At 39.9% G+C, this 21,834-nt stretch overlaps 1 protein-coding gene across 3 annotated transcripts in view; it reads right to left on the bottom strand.

Annotated features, from left to right (window-relative positions):
* Window positions 1–21,834, bottom strand: part of ABHD12 (abhydrolase domain containing 12, lysophospholipase) — a gene marked incomplete at its 5' end in the record, with an annotated part of 32,156 nt that overhangs the window by 7,060 nt on the left and 3,262 nt on the right. For all 3 annotated transcript variants that reach the window (XM_081001099.1, XM_081001101.1, XM_081001100.1), the window contains 9 exons: window positions 339–421; window positions 2,135–2,214; window positions 3,102–3,139; window positions 3,829–3,958; window positions 5,903–5,948; window positions 6,354–6,384; window positions 6,786–6,905; window positions 8,544–8,649; window positions 9,558–9,682. In XM_081001099.1, the coding sequence (XP_080857225.1) occupies window positions 339–421; window positions 2,135–2,214; window positions 3,102–3,139; window positions 3,829–3,958; window positions 5,903–5,948; window positions 6,354–6,384; window positions 6,786–6,905; window positions 8,544–8,649; window positions 9,558–9,682 (759 nt within the window). The remainder of the gene's footprint in view (window positions 1–338; window positions 422–2,134; window positions 2,215–3,101; window positions 3,140–3,828; window positions 3,959–5,902; window positions 5,949–6,353; window positions 6,385–6,785; window positions 6,906–8,543; window positions 8,650–9,557; window positions 9,683–21,834) is intronic.

Here is a 21,834-nt window from a genome sequence, read left to right as displayed (position 1 = left end):
ATAGATCCCAACTTTCTAAGTCAACAAGTTCTATAAACAAAAATTTCTGTAATAAAGGCAGCAAAACAGCTGGACTGTAGAAGCTATCCAGTGATCTTGAGATTGTCACATGCCTACTATGCAGAAGTTATGGGTGTACTTGGTGAAATTAGCTCCTGGCACTAAGTTGCACAATTTGATCCCTTGAAACCAAGGTAGCTGACCTAGAGAAGCTGGTTGAAGTGGACTAAGCCTTCAGGGATGAGACAGCAGCTTCTGATTCTCAGGATTTAGAAACCTATCAAGAAAAGCCTCAGTCAGAAAGACAAAGACAAAGAACATTCAAGAGATTTACTTACTTCTCATCATTTGCAAACTTAATTCCACTCGATGTGATGGGATCAAGGAAGAACCAATCAAATCCTGGGAAATATCTATAAATCTGAAAAAAATAAAGTTCACAAGTATGTGAGTGATAAGAGTATTGAAGTTTCTTTAGAAGATTTTGGCTATTTCTGAACAATTAAAAAAATACCAAACCCTAAATTGACTATAGTCACACAGGTAGTCACAATGCAGGTACGGGTAGGAACAGGTAGAACAATGCAGACTGTGGAAGCATTTTTTAAAAATTAAATGTTGTGCTGCAAACATCAGAAAATGATGGTTTTAAAATCTTCAATTAAATTACTTTTTAAAAAGGTGCAATCTGTTCTATTACTTAATATTTCTGTGAATGGTTTAGACTGAAAAGTTGGTCATAATATCAACAGCTTGCACACATTAGCTCAGTTCTTATCGGGGAGGAGAAGGTGGGGCCAAATTTATTGAGAAGACATATTTACACCCTGCTCTTTGCGCTTGAACAGCTCATTCGTATAATAGAAAAAAAGGGAATATCAGTTCTCCATTGGATGCTAATTCAGGAGTTGCTTCAATGAAGAAGTGGGAAGCAAATAGGAAAGCGGACTTCAATTCTTCCTTTCAAGAGAAGGACTGATGCCACCTCATTCCCTGGTGATCATTTCCTGTTGAGGAGTATTTTGATGATGAAGAAGAAGAAGAAGAAGAGTTTGGATTTGATATCCCGCCTTTCACTCCCCTTCAGGAGTCTCAAAGCGGCTAACATTCTCCTTTCCCTTCCTCCCCCACAACAAACACTCTGTGAGGTGAGTGGGGCTGAGAGACTTCAAAGAAGTGTGACTGGCCCAAGGTCACCCAGCAGCTGCATGTGGAGGAGCGGAGACGCGAACCCGGTTCCCCAGATTACGAGACTACCGCTCTTAACCACTACACCACACTGGCTCAGGACAGAAGAGCTGCATCAAGCTAAACAGCCAATATTTTTTTTAAAAAAAAATGGGTCAGAGTAATTGGGGAGGATGAAGGTTTCTTCTCCAATCCTAGCTTTTCAATCTAGTTCTAATATTTGACACACTATGCTAGGAGGACTCTCCTTTTCACTCCTCCCTTGTTAGTGGAAAACACTCACATATTAGAAAGGAAGACTTCAGCAAGCAGCTTACACTTTCCCCAGCCAACAAGTGAAGCACCAACAATTACTCCTCACAGGGATATTAGTGCAAATGGCACCAGGCGTTCCCAGGATGTATGGCTCTTCATAGGCTCAGCAAGGCCTTCTTTAGAAGATATATATACCTGGAGGGTGTAGCTTACACCCGTTTACATTTCAGAGTAACCTCAAAACAATGATGGTTTATAAGACCCAGTTGCAGGCATACAAGATGCATTTAGAGCTCCTTGATAGATTATCCCAGCTTTGCGAGTCAGTATGAAAAACCGAGAAGTGCAATACCCCATCTTCTGAGTGCTGATGCATATTACCTTTAATTTCTACACTATCTCTTAATAACATCGGAGTCAAAGCTTCAATTTTACTGTACTATTAGGAATGTATTAGGAATGCATTTGCAGAGTGTGCTTCTGACATGGAATTTTTTTGTACCTCGGTGGATTGGCAAAGCTCCTGCAGAAGAAAAAACATTTCCAGAACATGGAAAAGACAATACTCAATTTTCAAAGGCTAGCTAGCTCATGAGCCAACAGACTTCAGGTATGATTAGAATTCTCAAGTGAACAGATGCCAGATCACACATGAAAAGATGAGAAATCCAGCATATAAATCTGTACTTGCCACTGAAAAAGGATGGCTTTTTGCTTCTTCACGTATGTTCGTAAAAGGTGACTCTAATATCAGGGCATCAGGGGGCGTTTCTGAAAAACAAATAACAGAACTTCAGTGCTGTCCATTTAAGACACTAATGAGGGTCACTGGTGATTAGTATTGCTAGGCTAGGGTGTGGGAGACTAGGGTTCAAATTCTGATGCTTACTATGTGACCTTAGGCTAGTCACTAGTCTCACAGGGTGGTTGTTAGAATAAAATGGAGAGGGGGAGACCTCTTTACACCAACTTGAGCTCCTTGAAGGAAAGGTGGAATATAAATGTAATAAATAAATCTCTGTGCTATGCCCACTGCAAGATATGGAAGCTGCAAAGCAAATGTTTGGTATAATGCACTTAAATGAAAGGGTGTTTGAATGATACAGCAGAATATGAATCCAGAGCCTGAATGAAACATGAGCTGCAATTCAAGAACATGTTCACCTGATCAGAAACGAGACAATATTCTCAATTTCCTCACCCCTCTGCCTGAAAGGGCACCAACTGATTACATTTTTAAAAGGTCAGCAGACTCAATTGAAATCAAAGGCTTTGAGACTAACAGAAAGTTGTGAAACAGAGCATTTCTACTAATATGTGCCCTAAGCTTTGATGGCAACTAGAATCTCTGCAACACGGAATGCCACAGACTAAAATTAAACATGTAGATGTATATATGGCTTAAGCTCTCAGTCCTACTTTTGCTGAAAAGTGACAGGCAGATGCACCAAGACCATATAAATCCTATAGCCTTTAAAAATGATAATAAAAGTTCGCCTGCATCTATTTTAAAACTCCCATAAAGGTTTTTAAAGCTCAAAAAATCATTACTGCTAAACACAATCACAGTAACCCTTTTAATCTATTTTGAAAGACAGCAGGAAGTTGGGATATATGAAATGGTGTTTGATAACATCACCAAAATATAGCTCTCTTACCTCGCTCACAAAGACGCCTTACAAGATTGGTTGCAACTCTACAAAAATAAAATCTACAATTAAAGATACCAATTACAGAAAATTGTATCATCTTCCTTACAACCCAATCACACCCATGTTTACTGAAAAGTAAGTCCTACTTTGTCCAGCAGGGTTTACCCCCATCTATGCATAAGATTGTAATCTCACTACCAAGTGCTGCTCAGCCTTTTGGAATGCCTATAGGTGCATCTTTAGTTCTGTGATATCATCAAGATTTCTTCACTGTGAGACACTATGGGTATCCAGTTTTCAGAGTTCACTGGCTGGCTGGCAGTCGTAATAATGCAGATTTGAAATGGGAATAAATTGGCACCGTAGACATGTCCCAATAAAAGGAACAAATAAAGAAGGGAGTTTAGGTTGACACATCTCCATTATAATTTCACTGGAGATGCTGCTCCAATAGGTTCCTTATATCGTAGGTTCCTTCTATCTTATTTTCAATTCATATTCTCTTGAATTCCATTATCTACGCAATATAATCCATACTATGATTCACTATTTGTTCAAAGAGTAAACACAAAAATCAAACCACAACAATTAATTTTAATTCACTGCTAATCCAACAGAAAGTACTTCAGACTGCAATTACTGTATTTAGCATCGAATTGTTGTCTCAAATGCAATGTGTTGTAATAACACAGCCTCATATATTAAACGATTGCTTTGTGCAATCTGGCCTTACCCAGTGCCCAAGGAGTGTCCCCATATATACACTGGATTGTCTCCACTTCTTGCTTTTATCCAGTCAAAAACATGAAGAGCATCATAGGTCATTCCACTCTCTGAGGGAGTGCCTATTGAGTCTCCCCAGCCTACAAAGAGAAAAGCTACTTTATTCCAGGAATCATGTTTCAAGCCAATCAAAATAAAGTGTTCTGGTTTCATGTCTGAATTAAGGCCAAATAAACTGAGTGGCCCAGGGAACTGCAACTTAAAATGTCAGTTCTTAATTGTCTTTTAACACCCTGGACCTTGCTGAGATACCTACTGAAGAAAAACTGAACTGGCAGAATACCAAAACTAAAGTCCAAGAATCTTTTTACTCAGTCTGGTTCTATTATAGCCTGAAATATTCCAAGGCAAACCCTCCAAGAGTTCAACTGTGGGGGTTGAATAATACTGTAAAATGAATGGTACCAATTCAGACTGTACGTGGGAAATGCCATTTGTGAATAGATGAACTCTCTTCAAACAGAACACTAGATCATCAGAAAGGAAGACTCTGACCCAGCCTTTTGTCTGTTGTCCTGCTTTGCAGTGAGTTTTAACAACGCAAATGTTCAAAAATATGAGCTCCTCCCCCCCAATATTCTGAAGAAGTACAGTCCATTCTACTTTCTTACTCTATCAGACTTGTCATTGCTTTCCAGAGATTTCCACCTAACACTGCTTAAATGCGCATGGAACTAGTTTGAAAAAAGTAGTATTTTTAAACTTTGCCCTTCTTATCCAAGTCTATCGGCTAGGGAAGGGAGAGGAAACAGAAGAACACCTGCCTGCTGAGAAAGAGTTCAGTCACACCCAGCACTGAATGGCTGCAGGGCAGAGCAGTGAGCTTTGTGCAGCTTCTCTTCTATCTGCAACAGCTGTCACATTATGTTCTCTAACAAAACCTCATTCCATGTTCCCTCAATAAAAGCCATTAGGACACAGGGCCTTTCAGAGTCACGGGATCATCTCTGTGGAACATCGTTCTCAGCAAGAGTCTAATCTAATCAAGCAGGTCTTTAGGAAATTATTATTATTGGTTGTTTTAGGAAGTGATGAGGTTTTATCTTTAAAGCGACTGAGTGCCACAGGTTCTGTACAAGTAGTGTTTTAGGACTTCTTTTGCATTTTTAAAGTTCTAGTTGCGGTTCTATTGTTTAAAAAGGCAGGGTGAAAATAAATCGAAAGCCTATCTTAAGAGGTGAACCTCACTCTAAGATTAAGCCAAAATATGGCTTGGGGCAAAGATACAGGCTTCCCAGTCATGGCTGCTTTCCTCCTCAGTCATTCTGCTGCTGTGCTGAACTAAGTCATGGTTTGGCATTGCATGTCATCTGAACCTGGGCTTGTGGTTCCGCTGCCTTCCAACAAATGACAAGCTATAATCAAAGTCTGTGCCATAGTTTACAGCTCACTGTTTGTCTGGAGAGAGCTAAAATATGAGCCATGGTTCAGACAACATGCTACACCAAACCATGGCTCAGCCCAACACTGCAGAAGGAAAAGCAGGGGAAGTTGTGTGTGGCAGTTTCCAAAGTGCAGGCACTGTCACACCAAGATATCAGTCTCTTACAAATGCAAAAAGGCTGTTCTGCAGCACCTGTAACAGTGCCAGCTCTACAGATCAAAACCATCAAGTCGGCATATATGAGGCAGGCCAATCTCGCATGTAAACTGGTCCCAAGTTGTTAAGGGCTTTAAATGCTAATAGTAACACCCTGGACATGGCCCAGTTGCAAATCAGCAACCAGTGCAGATCTCTGAGCACAGATGTTATTTGCTTACAAGCAAGCATGGTTCAACATTCTGCACTAGCGGCAGCTGCTTGATCAAGTGCAAGGGAAGCCCCACATACAGAGCAGACTGCAGGAATCATTTGGTGAGTGTAGTAAGCAAGGATACAGCCCCTAGAAAAGTAATAACATGTCATCTGGATTTTCAAAGAGTTTATGAAATAGACTTTTATTCATCAGTCAATAGGATAGTAGTTACAATTTGTTAGCATGAGTAACAGATGCCAGCTCAGGACAAAAGAGTAAGAATCTCACCTCGATAATCAAACGTGACCACATGGTAACCAAGAGAACTCAAAACCTATAACAGAAGGCAAACAGTCACAATTAAGATTATGAAGTATTTTAAAAGGACAATAAATTGATACATACTTTCCTGTTAACATAATTCTTCTCCCCAGTACTACATATTTCCATGCAAAAAAATATTTTTTTACAAGGGTAGAGAACACGCAAACAAAACCATTCCAGAACAGGTTTTACCACTTGAGATTCTGTAAAGCACATAAGCAGCCTGAGGTAGTGTCAAGATGCATAGCTAGGAGTTGATTACTATTACAGCGCTAGCACTTTATGGCTGTTCCTCACAAAAACTATAGAAGATAAAGAGAAACTCCTCTGGAAGCAAGCTTAGATAGCTAAGCTATTAACAGAATTGCATATAGTAGTATTCAGGTCATTTGACTAATATTACTGCTTTTCTCACCTTGTAAAGTTCCACACGGTGATCCCCTCCTCTATTAAAAGAATTTGGAAAATCACACATTAGTTTTAAAGCCCCAAGACATATGGTTCTGGTACATTATTTCCCTGATCTTTCAATACAACTAGGAGGACCTTTTTCTTTTAAAGACTAGCTAGTTGAGCATGGTTCAGTCAAATTAGCACATTGAAGCTGAATGGAATAGTTAAACACATGCAAAAACTGCAATCCTATACCCAGTTAGCTGAGAATAAGCCCCACTGAATTAAACAGAACATCTCAGTAGAAATGTATAAGATTGTGCTGTAAGGAACTGCAGGTCAAAGGTGAGCTTGCCTTGCCCTGCCCAGTGACATGGCTGGCCCTCACCCAATCTATACCAAAAGAAACAACAGGTTATCCTCCTTCTCATCCCTTCATTTATCTCTCTCTTACCTAGTCCCTGCATTTCCATGTAAGTAAAGGATCACAGGGTGGCTGGAACCCAAAGCATCCTCATACCACAGTTGGTCCTTGCCTTGAGCATCTTTCCATACAGCTGTGGGAACCGTATGCCTGGAAGGAAATGGGAAATCAGGAGAAAACTGTGACCCTCCCAGGGCGCAAGTCTGGGCAGTATGTACTGAGGTCCTAGGCTGCCCAGAGTTAAAACACAGCTTAAACTTTAACTGTGGTTTTACGTGACATGTTGACCAAGCCAAAACATCTACATACAGGTCAAGTTGAACTAGACATTATACAAGGTGGGGGAATGAACTAGACATTGGGCTGCAGCAACCCCAGTTTCTTTGTAATGTGTTTTCCTGCCCTCAGTTTCTATGAGAGGTCAGGAAGAATGTGCCTGTTCTTCTAGGACAAGCCTTCCATGGTCAAGTGACCATATATGAACATACATGGTCAGCTCACTGGTCCATCTAGCCCAGTATTTGTTTGCTCTGCCTAGCAGCAGCTCTCAGACTGAAGTCCTTCCCAACTGCACCAACCTGAGATCCAACTGGAGATGCTTGGGATGGATCCAAGATTATGCATGTGGGAGGCATGTGCTCTACTACTGAATTTTGACTTCCTATATAAGGAACAACCATCCTACCAGTTTCAACTATAGAAATATTATTGATCATTTATTAATTAGTCCCTTGAATATTTAAAAACAGGTGACTATCTTTTCAGACAAACACCTTACAATTCATACACACATACACAGTAACAACCCTCCCCTCAAGAGCTACTGGAAGCTTTGGCAGCACACTAGCAGCAAAACAAAGTAGTTTTGGGCTGATCGAAACCACAAAAATTTTAGTGTTGGCAGTTAATAGCTTTTCACTATAATGTGGGGCACATTAGTATCTGAAGTCTATAGCTGTATCACTCAGTGAGCAGTTATGGCAGTTCTTACAGAAGGAAAATGAAGAAACCAGACACAGCCAGAAAAACTCTGGCAGAGAATTTAAAACTGCTTGCTGCAAGAGATCTTACAACATGATGATTTACCATAAATCAAATGCACCCACTCATATTAATCATGCACCTCAGGAAAAAAAACCAATGACACCAAAAGTCACTTGAGGCTTACGTTTTTCTCCATGAACTAGGACAAGACTTCTTCATTTCAGTTAAAAGATAAAGCACCACTGAGTTTTAATTAACAATATTTCGGTTGACAAACTTTTTTGCCATCTAGTTTTGTAAATTTTATTTGTTTTGTAAATGTTCATTTGTTTTTGTCAACACAAAATCAATGAACTAAGTTGCTCTAGGTCTAGGAGCCAACACAGGCACTATTACAAATTAACAGAGCCAAGCTACTCCAAGGCAATCACCTTTTCACCTTTTTAATTTGTGCCTTGGAGCAATCCCACATCATGTTGATTCACTTTCTTAGGTCTTCTCTAAAGCATGACCTTCAACATTACAGAACTAAACTTTCAGCTTTGTATCACCAGTCTTCATTGCATTTTGGTCTAATTGCTCAATTTAGTTTAGCTGCAGCCCAGAGAACAGTGTATCTTTCAAAAGAAAACACTGCATTCCCAGCAGCAAATTATACACTCCCACACACAGAAAAAGCAACAATTGCAGGAGTTTGCATGGTGTTACTGAAAGCTCTCTCAACAAAGGGATCAAAAGCACAGCCTCTTTACATAGGCTAAAACAGACTCCAGTGGATAATGGGAGTGGCAAAGCTTTCCTTACCAGACTCCAATTGTCACATCTTCTTCTGGTTGTAGGTAGTAGTTACAGGTGTGGTTCAGACCTTGGTCCTGAGGCTTTTTCAAGTCAATGAAGTAGGGTACTCTCACTGAGAAAGAAAATAAATATCAGTTTTACATTCCGTTTACCTACTGCTTGAGACCAAACACCCTTCACCAAAAAATAATTTTAATACAGAACCTCATAATGGTTATTGCACTAAAATTAAAATGCATTGGCAATGGCATTTTCAAATTTCATGAAAGAAGTGTATTTATTAACTGCAATGGTTTATTGTCAAAACAGATACCAAAGTGGCTGCCCTATTTCCAAGAATCAGAACAGATAATTAAAAATATTATTTCAAAAATCCTGGAGACCTAAATTTGAAGGGCAGAATGGAGGACAGTTTGAAAGACAGTGCCACTAAGTGACAGTTTTCCCATACTGTATACAAAACATTTGAGAAAATTGACAGTGAACTTTCTACTATCAGGCAGGCACAGATTTTAGAATATGATCATACCAAGCACAACATGGAAGATGTCACTAAAGAGAGCAGGCAGGGAACAATTGCTTTTTCACTAACTGGTACTAGAACATTCACTGCAGATGCTAACAAACAAACAAAATTTCCAGGCAGCATCAAGCTTTTCCTCTATCAGCACTTCATGAGCAAGTAATGAAATACAGGCAGATGCTAACAAACAGAGATCTTGGTATTCTTTTCTTTCTTTCTCTTTCTTTCTATCATTATATAAAATCTGACACTGGATTTTACTGCTGGGAACAGCAATCGAGAGAAAGTTGCATGTGGCTATGCAAAATGATTGCAGATCCTAATTTTTTATTCTCATATGCATATGATAGGAGAGTTATCGTGCACACAAGTTGGAAATGCTAGAGCCTAGATGGTGTCTTTTGTATAAAAAACTAGGAACTTGTATATTAAAATGTCCACATGGTTTTAAGACACACAGAGAGAGGGTGGGAGAGAGAGAAAAGCAGGATTCTTACCAAAATTTAGGAAGACAAGCTTTGCCTGAATAGCGGGACAAAGTTTTACTAGAAATGGAATGGCTATGTACACTCCCAACAACCAGATTACTACCTTCCGCAATCGAAACCACATTCCATGTCTCCTGTAAAAGAGGAGGGGAAAATATAATTTCACACTACATTCAAGACACTTGTGAAGCAAGATCTACTCTGCCAGGAATATAGTGGGTACTACTATATTCAGGCTACTTCCATGCTCAAATACATAGCTACAGTCATCTGTTTTAAAACATGTATTGTTAACATTAATAGCTTCCCATTTTTCTAAGCACAGCATAGACAGTTCCAGCGTTGAGAAAACTTCTATTATTTATACATCACTTTACGTGGCCCCTTGAAAAGAGTTGCACAGAGAGTTCTTGACCAGGAAGCTTAAAAATTACGCTGACAGGAGGATGCAGAAGGCAAGAGTAATAAGAGATGAAGTGAGGCGTCTCTTTAAAATGTAGGGGGGAAGCGAGAGAGATTTCCTGATCTGTCAGTGTCATGATTTGCCCTGGTACTGTTACACACAAAGATGCATTGGGGGGAAACAGATATATCTGAGCTGCTTGCCAACTGTCTACAAATGGAGCTTACTCATAAGTGTCAGTCTAATTACATTTGGGAAACTGTTCTGTCTTACTTTGAACTATTCTTAGCATAATTTCAGCATCATCCAGCTTTACGCACAGAACTAGAAAAGCAAAAACACCCTGTTATTACAATTATAAAAAGAGATAGAAGTCTGGAACAAAGACCTAAGGATATATGGGAATTTCCTCGCACAATCTAAGTTGCTAGTTTCCTGGTGTATTAGAATTTGAACTTAATTCATAAACTGGAATATCCAGGTTTGGGCACGCTAAAGAAAGTTAATTTGGTATTTCTTAACAAGTGAATTTGAAGCTGCGTGTGGTTTTTATTATCACCACTACTAATACAGATAGGAATAAACTAGCATAAGCTAAGGCGGATAACAATAGAAATGTCAACAGGCACCAATAAATACAATACACAGGCGAATGTACAAGAGTATGCCTACTGGAATTATTTTTAAAACTTTTCTCCTTTGAAGGGTAAGACATCATGCAACATCACAAACATTTCTGGAAACTCCTCGCAGCTTCAAGGGCGAATTTTATTGCAGGATGGTGGCTACATGAGAAATATATGCCCAAGGCCCTCTTATGCATCCCAAACTAGTTGCATAGTTCTTTAGCTTCAGGAAAAGAAAGCCATGGACAAGAGGCTTAGTCCACATTTTCCCATAGAGGAGTTGACTGCCAAAACACAGATGGATCTAAGAAGTCATGGATCTTCAGAGTCATCCCAAGACTTTAACCAGCAAGGGGGGGGGGGGGGCTTCTTTCTATATGGCGGCTGCAGTCTAACTTAGTTCACTGAAGCTTCTGTGAGCTTGCAAACAGACCTCACAGCCAGAGGCATCTGAAGGTGTTTAAGGGAGAGGCCCAGAGTACTGTGTCTCAGTGTGCCTAGGACTAAGAGACATGGAGGGTGAGGAAGCTGCTGCAGACCTGCAACATCTGTGCCATGATTTTCTGCCGGAGAACATGTAACAGTAACACAAGTATTTTAGTATTTTGTAAAATATCAGAAAGGGGAATGTTCAGGCAGGTAGAAAATACACAAAAAAGCATCATCAGAACTGAAGTGCAGGTTTGTTGCTAAAAAGCAGTCTTAAACCCATTTGATATCCTCTAATACAGGTATGCTTGTCCCCCTTATATCACAGGTGGGGAATCTTTTTTCAGCCGAGAGCTGCATTCTCTTCCAGGCAATTGTCAGGAGATGACATGCTAATGCTAGGTGCGGCCAGAGCAACCAATGTAAATTTATCTTTGTACAGTAAGCTCATTTCTGCACACACCCTTTTCTATTGTCCATCCAGGCAATCACAAGCATTGTCCTAGTTCAAGGACATATTCCAGCCATTCAAGGAGGGTGGCAAAGCAGGGCTGGTGAGGGCCAAGTCCCAAGAATCAGACAGAGAGGCTTGGCGGGTTACAGGTGGCCCCCAGAGCCGAGGTTGCCCATGAGTGCCTTACATGCACCACACATTCTGATTCTACTTCTAACCTATGGCAAGCATGTGGAGGAGCTCAAGAACCATCAAGCCTATAATAAATGACAGGACTGACCAGTTTTGCTCACCTGCAATGATGGGCAAACCTGACAAAAACTCTTGTTAAATGGTGAACTGATCCCTAGCAGATACCACACAGCTCATTAACTCTAGAGATTCTTGTGGAACCAAGCATTTAAGGAACTAGCATTTTACTAAGTCCAACTCCTACCTGCATGACTTGGGTGGTTTAGTACGTTCCACTCATTGTGGTTTGTATATGAAGTTGCCTATCTGATCCCTGGTGTCATAGCACCAGATGAAAACCTAGATTCTTGATACTTGGGTTATATGGCAAGTTTATCCTATATGAGACCATTCCCAATTTGGCACTGTGTTTTGGAAACAGAACAATAAATTACAGTAGGAGTCATTAGAATATAAACATGCAATCATGAATGACTGGGAAGGTAATGGGTTTTGGGGTGTGGATTTTTGTGTTTTGTGTTTGTTTTACATGGGACAATTCCTCTATAGAATAGCACAGGGGTTCCCAACTTTTTTTGGGGTCCAGGCGCCCATTTGGATATCCAAGCAACTGTCATGGGACCACAAAAGGCCCATTTCTCAGACAAAACCTGGTGAGTGGGGTTAAATTTTGCACTGGCCTGCATGTGCCTGTTTCCAGGAAGGAGCAGGGGCACACAGCCAAAGCAGAGGGATTTAACCCCCCAACTCATCAGCTGGGTTGCTAGCACAATGAATTGGTGGGTGTGGGAGAACTATGTACATCACCTTCAACTCCTTGAAGGAAAAGGAAGATATAGTTCAAATATTATACCCTTTGTTGAACAGTTTCAAAAGCATTCAAACTGTATTTATAAACAGTAATTTCTAAAACTTACAATAATATCATCTTAAACATGGAATTTTTAGCTCCTCCAAAGAAAGGTTATAGCGAAGCAGACACACTTTCAGGGGCACAATCCCCTGAGAGACAGGATCTGACAGCTTCTGATTTTCAAGGAGACCACCACTGGGTAACTTATCTTATTAGCAGATAGAGGCACCTAGACTCATCATGAAAGGAGAGAATGGAAGACAGCACAACGTAACACTCCCCACCAGTTCATGTACTGTATTCCTAAAGATTTGGATTACCTTCCTCACCAGACTTCTGCTTTCTTAAAAAACAACCTTCCAGGCTTCTCTTCCTCTCCCCCTTCCAAAATTCCTTTATAAAACCCACACCTTCCCCAGCTGCAGTCCATTTACTTTAATTGCAGGTTGGACTACTCATGAGTAAGCAAATGCTCTGGCAGCTGCTTCTTCCCTTCACCCAAAGAAACCTTTTTCTGGGCTGCCTCATCTAACTATTGCAAGCAGTAACCATTAATGCAACATATTTACCAAATTATCAGGGCAGTACCTGTTTAAAAATGGATCCAGGACAGATTCAGTATCATTGTTCATCAATAACCAGAACCACTACTATGATGTTGCTGGGTTTTTATTATTTATTATTATTATTATTATTACTACTGGCATGAACAGGGAGTATGACTGAAGTCTCTTTCATAGAACTTCTTTTTAAACAGAAGAGGGCATCAGATCTTAATCAATTTTCCCCTGGAGAAAAGTACTGCAATAGAGCAAACAGTTCCTTTTCTGATTGTGCAACAGTTGGAAAAAGTTTTTAAAACTGGTTTATTTTAGATTTGCCCAAGCTAAATTATTAAGAGCACAGTCATGAGACAAATTCACTTACTGAAAAGTTAGCTTGTTTTTTTTTAAACAATTGCATTCTATGTAACAATTGGAATAATTCACAAAGGAGGAGAATGGGGAAAAACAGGAAGAGAAACCAGTCACAGTCATATGACTACCAGCGCAGCTTTGTTGCTCAAGCAGTTTGCAGATAAGGGCTCATGCTTCTATTAAGTATTTGCAGACATTTCTGCTTTAGTACAAAACCAGCTAGAAATAGGTTTTCGTTTACAAGCTGCTTCTGTGATAGAGGCTCAAGATAAAAATAACTTTCAATTTAGTGCAAAAATGTGGAAATAGGGGCAAAAAGGCTTCTCAGTAATTCAATCTTTGAAATATTTTTCAACCTATTGTAAAAGTTAATGTGTCCACCAAGAATGCAATCCATAATGCACATGCTATACTTCCCTTATTGTTGCAGCCTGCCGGTTGTAAAAAATACTGCCTTAGCAGGATTTGGGGTTATTCTGCAATTACATCTTATGACTCCGTTACCTTTAGTCTCTATAAGCTATATTTATTGGTCACCTTTTTACTAAGGTAACTCAAAGTAACTTACAATACATAACACACACATACATTAACACCAGCATAAAAAAAAACCCAAAGAAAAATCTAAAAGATAATCCTATTTTTAAAAGACAGTATTAAAACATCCCACCCACACAAGGATGCTACAGATAATTAAGAGCCAAGGCACTGGATAAAAATAAATGCTTTTTCCTGATGCCTAAAGCTATGTCATGATGGTGCCAGGTAAGCCTCCTTTGAGAAAGCATTGTACAAGAGAGGAACCACCACAGAAAAGGCATTTTCTTGTGTTGCCACCCTCCAAACCTCTCAAAGGGGCACACAAAGAAGGACCTCAGATGATGACTGCAAGGCCTGGGTCAGTTCATATGGGGAAAGGCAGTCTTTGAGATATTGGGGTCCTGAACCACATGAGGCTTTATAGGTCAAAATCAGCACATTAAATTGGGCCCAGAAACTAATCGGTAGCCAATGTAGTCAGGCTAGGATTGGTGTTATGTGCTCTGACCATCTTGCCCTGGTGAGCAACCTGCCCACCAAATTCTGCACCAACTGCAGTTTGCAAATCGCGTTCAAAGGCATCACCTTATGTAAGTTATTGCAGTAATCCGACCTAAAGGTTACCAGAGCATAAACAGAAGTCAGGCTATCCCTGTCCAGATAGGGATGTAGCTGGACCACCAGCTAAAACTGATGAAAGGAACACCAAGGCACAGAGAGCACCTGAGCCTCAAGCAACAGGGATGGCTCCAGGAGTACCTCTAAGCTATGTATCTGCTCTTTCAGAACGACTGTAACCCCATCAAGAACAGGGAACTGGAGGGTAGGACCCAAACCAATGGCTTCAAGTTTACAAGAAAGGAGATACTGACTAAACATCAGGAAGAACTTTCTGACCATAAGAGCTGTTTAACAATGAAACAGACTCCCTCAGGAAGTTGTAGTCTATCCTTCCTTGGAGGTTTTTAAGCAGAAGCTGGATGGCCATCTGTCATGGATGCTTTAGTTGAGATTCCTGCATGATAGGGGGGTTGAACTAGATGACCCTCAGGGACCATTCCAACTCTACAGATCTATGGTACCATGAATCTACCTCCCATCCACCCAGTCTCGGAAACCACCCACTAACAGTGTCTCAGTCTTAGCTGAATTGAGTTTCAGTTTATTGACTCTCATGTAGTCCATAACTGAGGAAATACATTGGTCCCCCACCACACCTGCTGTACATTTTAGAGCAATTAATTCATATAATGAAGATTCTCTCTTGCACACAAACACAGGTGAATTACTCGTCCTAAGAGACTACTGAATGTCAAATCTATTAGGCATTGTTAATAACAAAGTAAATACAGTATACAGATTCTGAATAAACCAGGAGTTCGTACTCACTATTAGTTTACAACACAGCATTTTACCCTTAAACTATGCTTAAAGTCATAGCTCAGCAGTGCAGAGCAAACTCCTTTGTATACAGACTCTCACTTGCTTTTCCAGTTAAGTGTTTCCATATTGCGAGAACTGCTGCCAGAGAGAATAAATACATAGTGTTACGGAATGGAAGTCAGTATAAATCAACTTTATATGTATATATTCAGATCAGGCAGAATTTTAAATAGCGTGTTAAGCACATGCTCTGCAGCATCACAACTACACACACAAACATACACTATTCCTATTCAATTATTATTTGTTTCTTTTCTGAGGGCACAACCCAAATGGTGGCAAAAAGATTTCTCACTACTGAGGTGAGAACTGCCTAACCTAAGCCAGCCATCACCACCACCCTGATCTCTCACAATCTTCCACTGGCTCCATGAAGTAATAAAGAGGTGAGACAAGAACCAGAGCTCCATAGGCAATTATATAAAAGGGCCTGGTTGTGTATTCATATTAATTTCTATTTGTCATTGGACTCTAGCCCGAGATGAACCAGACTGTCTGTTGTACACCTCCCTCTGACCCCGGTTTCCAGGTTACTGAGTCCTAGACTTTGACTGACTCATCCTACAGCTTCATCAACTATCATTACCTTCTAGTATTTAACACCCACTCCCAATTATGATTTGAATCTTATTTCACAGCTAATAATCAACCTTTTGCCTTGTGACTCAGACCTAAACCTTGGTCTTGTGCCAGACAGATAAGCCATCTCTTATAGATCAGCAGTCAGGCATGCCAATCTGCCAAAACCATAGAGAACGTAAGACCTAAAGGACCCCTTTAGGGCAAACCAGCCTGTAACACATACTAGTCCACAAACACCTATATTAGTCAGTATGACCTAAAAGAGAAAGGGTGACAGCCATTTTAACAGTTCTCTGCCTAAGCTTTGGCCCCAGAGGAACCTAAGAATTGGCTCCAAGCAATTGGGGGGGGGGCCCATGGGGTGAGCTCCTGTTGCTCGGCCCCAGCTCCTGCCAACCTAGCAGTTCGAAAGCACGTCAAAGTGCAAGTAGATAAATAGGTACCACTCCTGCGGGAAGGTAAATGGTGTTTTCGTGCACTGTTCTGGTTCGCCAGAAGCGGCATAGTCATGCTGGCCACATGACCTGAAAGCTGTACGCTGGCTCCCTCGGCCAATAAAGCGAGATGAGCACCGCAACCCGAGTCATCCATGGCTGGATCTAATGGTCAGGGGTCTCTTTACCTTTACGCATTACCAAAATGCATCTGAGATGCCAAAGTGGGCTTTGATGAAGAACAGCTGACTCCCCCATTACCACTTTCTGGCCCAAACAGGGTATGCACCCCTAAAATCCAATTTCCGACCCCAAAGATCCCTTTGGAGAATGAAGTTGGCCCACTTTTGCTGCTAAAAGATCATAAGTGAAGGAGGAATTGGGCTCCCCTGTGCTTTTGTGCATCTGTTACTGATGATTAGCTCAGTATCATCTGCCTAACTGGAAGTGGCTCTCTGGGGTCTCAGATAAGTGTTTCCATCAGCCTTGATACTAGGGATTGAACCTGCGAACTCCTGCATGCAAAGCATGCTGCCCTGCAAGACACCTATTGTCTCTGTTCCAAACAACAATTGCTTTAGCTATTTAAAGCCCTTTGCACAAACACTGAATAATTACTCCCAATGGTGGTAGCAACTATGACACTTTGGGGATGGAGAAACAGAGACTGTAGGGAATAGTTTAAGATTTATTTTTCCTTTTGGCTCATCTTCAGCAGCCAAAGGACTTTGTTGTCTCGTCTTTGTGTGTCCACAAGTCAAAACAGTGCAAAATGAAGACTTAGCATCTAGATTTTCTTAATTGCATGTAAACTATGTAGAAATAATAAAACAAAGTAACGTTTGGGCATTTCTTAACTGCATGTAAACAAAAATATTAGTGTTATTGCTACAGACGACAATTTACAGAACAACATAAGCAAAAAGTAGGGCCTCTCAAGGAACTCCCAAGAGAAAAACAAAGAGAGGAGAATGAGAGGCCAGGGTAGTAAAACATAAATAGATGTAGATGAAGTTAGACATACTTGGGTTTCATTTGGAGGGGGGAGAGAAATAAGGGTTATGAAAAGGCTTTGCAGATAAAGGTAAATTTCAAAGAAGGATTTGAAAGAATTTATGACTAAGACAGACTGAACCATTTTAGAAAGTAGGAGATTAAGTTTGGATTGCAGAGGATAGGAGCGCGATGGCCCTCTCATTTGCCTAGCTGGGAATGCTCATGAAGTTCCCTTGGCAATCAGTATCTTAACTGCAACAATATCATTTAAAAGCTTGATTTTTTTAGGAGGATGATGATAATGTCCTATAAGTAACACAGAGATTTTGGAGGAAAAAAACCCACTTCCAGACACAGTACACAACATGTTCATGTGTGGTCAAGAAACGTAGTAAAAAAAGGAACACTCAATACAAAACGCTATAACAAAGCCTGCCAATACATAGAAACAAAGAAGTATTGAAAAACAGATATATACACACCCTCACAGTGTCAGTTGGGGGGAAAAACCTCCATCTATACTATAGAAACAAGTTTTATTTTGACCCCCTAAAGTAATAAAATAAATAGGGCTTACTGTAACCTCATCTCAAGCATATCAAATTTGCTTCCTTTATTTCACTCTGAACTATAAAGCTGATCAAGCTGTATTGCCAGCTACATGAACACGTTAACAGTATATTTTTGGAGGACAAAGTAAACAAAAGACATGACCAAAAACAAGCTACATACATAACTGATGCATCTACATGATACAAAGGCCCTTGTAGAATGTAATTTACTGATTTCATAGTAAGAATCCAGTCTTCATGACTGGGAAATTAAAAATGTGACAGAAAAACATACTAAAGGATATGAAGGCAACTGGAATGATTAAAAGTCCATGGTTTTTGTAGCTAATGATTTAAGAGCCTGCTGATTTTTCAAAAGGCTGGCTCAAGTTTCTCATATAAGGAAAATATCTAAATAAAATATTGTAAGAAGCAACACCTCTGCCAATTGTAGTTTGTCATCATCAAGTTGATAAGATTTTTGTAAATTGCAGAAGTTAGCTACAAGTAATGCATACAAAGCTGTGCCTTACATAGTATATTATTCCAGATATGGTCCTCAGTACCAAACATATTTTCCTCCTCTCCTACATTACACCAAGGGGGGGCGCAGAGAAATAGTCCTCACAGAAGCACAGGAAAGCCCAAGTTTCTTAGAAAAATATGCAGTTAACAAGTAGCCTACGAAGAGGAGGTGGAAAGGCTTGAGGGCAAACAGCAGCAGCATATTGAAGGACTTTTATATCTTGTAAAAATCAAGTTTCAAATACTGTGCCAGATCATTACTGTGGTTGATTTCAAAGTCATTCATTCAGTAATCCTAACACTACGTATGCATTTGTTTATACATTTGTTTTTCCAGCAGCAGGTTCAGCTATGATATGAGTACTGGACTTCTTAAGAAAGTTTTCCACTATAGATTGCATGAAAAAGATCACATATGTCTTTTTTTTAATGCCCTCTGTACTTCACTGTCAGACAATGAAAAAGTACACACAAGTAAGCTATAGAAGGCTAAGTACAGAGACAATTCAAGCTACTTGATGGCTGTGTCTACACAAAACTAAATAATGGTTTTGCGTTCAGAGAACAAGCTTCAATGAGTCTTGGGACAGTACTCTCTTCTCCTCCTCCAGTATGGTTTCAAGATCAGAAGCTTCTGCTTCCTTTTTAGATTAGCCAGCAGTTCAGTGTGTTGCCCAAACCCTAAATGGTGGCTAATTTTAACTATGGCAGGTTGAAATATGCAAGCTTCATAAATTACAGTTTGGCGCTAGCTTTTTGAACCAGTTTATTCGGGTTCAAATAACACAGAGGTTGTAGGATGTCATCCTCATAGATACACCAGAGGAAGAGGAAAGAGCAAACAAGTCTAAGGCTCTTTGTGGCTTTTTCTCGTAACACTAAACTATGGTTTAGCATTACATCCAAACCACCCCATTATTTATACTGATGCCAAACTCTGATCAGTGTCAGACTGAGATAATGAGACTCAAAAGTACAGTAAGATAGTTTAACAAGGCTGATTGGCAAATAAGGTATAGAAAGCTCAGTGGTACAAAGGGAATGTAAAATAACCAAAACAATTTACATCTCCAGTAGAAAACTCTCCCAAGACTTTACTGATTTACCGAAGCATGTGAAGCGCATGCTTCACAAACATTTTAAAGCCCAGATTCCATTTCCTGTTAAAGTTCCACAGAAAGCATCTCTGAAAGAGAATTCTGACACTGCTTTTAAGAGTAGACATTGGTGGACTAATGGATTGGCTCTGATAAAGCAATTTATATATACCTAGATTTTAAAAATGGTTGAACCTCCACTCATTTTAAAGAATACTATCTTATTGCACAGGGAAAGCTCCAAGATGTCTTCCATGGACTAAGTGAGGCAAAACTATATTCACTTTTCAGGATTACACATAAGCCTGTGCACCAATTTATAGAAGCAGGAAAGGTTCACCAAACAATTTCAAAATCAAGTTGAAATAAACTGGTCTCAAAATTAAAAATCCAGAAAGGGAAAACTTTGAGGGAATATTTAAATCTTGTTTTTATTTAGCAAAGGTAATATTATAAATATTTTAAATAAATGAAATATTTATGGTGTTTCTGCTTTAAGTACTCATTGTTAACAATGCCTGAACTCAAAGAGAAATTGAAACAGAAAATTTACAACAGCATAATGAATTACATTCATACCAGAAGCAAAGAAACCTTAGGACGACTTGATAAACGTAAAAGAAGCCTGAGAGAATTGTCCTGAAACAGCTCTGAAATTGTCAGTTATTAAAGGCACTTTTAACCCATGCTTCATCAAAAATGATGAAAGGGTAAGAACATTCACAAGACCAATTTAAAATAATAAAAACTACAAATCAACACAACCACAAGAAATGCTAAAAATACAAAATTAAAGCTTAACCTGTCCATCCAACACACACTCTAATGACCTACAAATGCAAACACGAGACTCTTTAGTAGGTAGAAAAATGCTAAATGTGTTGGCACCAGGAATTACTTCACTGGAAAGACACTCCACAATCAGGGTACCAACAGGGTACCCTTCTGTGCATCACCACATATTGTGCACCTGCCACTGGTGGATCCCAGAAAAACGACTCCTCTACAGATTATGACTCTTTTGTACATGTATGAAGTTTATAATCCTATGTGACTGAGAAGTAGGTTCTGTTGAACTCAGTGCTGCTTACTTCCAAGTAAACATGCAGTGGATTGCACCCTATGTTCTTCAAGTGCTTATTGAGTGATAATTTCATTTGTTGAGGAGTGATCTTTGTGAGAGAAATTCTTGGATTTCCCCACACACATTTATTTGATAGAGATCAATTGTGATGAAGTGATGGATCTGACATGCAGGCACCCAGGCTCATTCCTTGCTAAACTCTGAAGTTTGCTACATGGCCTGACCAATCCTTAGACTAACCTTGTTCACAGGTTGCTGTGAGAATTAAAAACAAAGATAATCACCACCAGGTTCTAGGGCACTTATAAATTGCAGTGTGTATAAATTGCAGGGAAGAGGTGGTCAAAAACTGATGACAGTGTAGAGAGGACTAGTCAGCTAGCTGCAGAGGAAAAGATGAAATGAGAAAACATTTGCTAATATGATGCTGAACGGGGGCTTTGGCTTTGTACACATTAGCAACATAAAACATAGCTAGATCATTATTTTTCTCAATCCAGATCAAAGCTGGTTTGGGGGGAAATAACTCAAAACATAGTTTTACATAAGAAACAACAGAATAGATGTGGATTGTGGCTAATGTGTGTACACCGCTTCCCAAACAGCAGTGGGAGTGTGTGGGATGCAGAATAAACAGGATTGTGGAGACAGCTATATTATTATTTAACTACAATTACTCCCATGCATGGGGTTTGTGAGGCAACATCTTCAAACTAATGTACACTCTGGTGGCGCCAGAGATTCCGCTGAGGACTGAAACTAAAATAGGGCATGCTCAGAGGACACCTTACATTTTATATTTATTTGAGATTTAATTAATCTTTTCTACTTTAAATCTACCGTCAGAGATTATTGATTAATGGTTACTTGAGATTTGAAGGCTTGGAAGGTCAGTGATCACAGCTGTGAATTCACCATGCCTAATTACTTGCAGCAAGTCCCAGCAACCACAATAAGGTAAAGGTAAAGGGACCCCTGACCATTAGGTCCAGTCGCGGACGTCTCTGGGATTGCAGCGCTCATCTCGCTTTATTGGCCGAGGGAGCCAGCGTACAGCTTCCGGGTCATGTGGCCAGCATGACTAAGCCGCTTCTGGAGAACCAGAGCAGCGCACGGAAATGCCGTTTACCTTCCAGCAGGAGCGGTACCTATTTATCTAC

This window comes from Podarcis pityusensis (genome assembly GCF_964106645.2).
Source record: "Podarcis pityusensis genome assembly, chromosome: 3".
NCBI classification, from domain to species: domain Eukaryota; kingdom Metazoa; phylum Chordata; class Lepidosauria; order Squamata; family Lacertidae; genus Podarcis; species Podarcis pityusensis.
The sequence above is the reverse complement of the archived record's forward strand: the minus strand, read 5'-3'. Positions and strand labels throughout refer to the sequence as shown.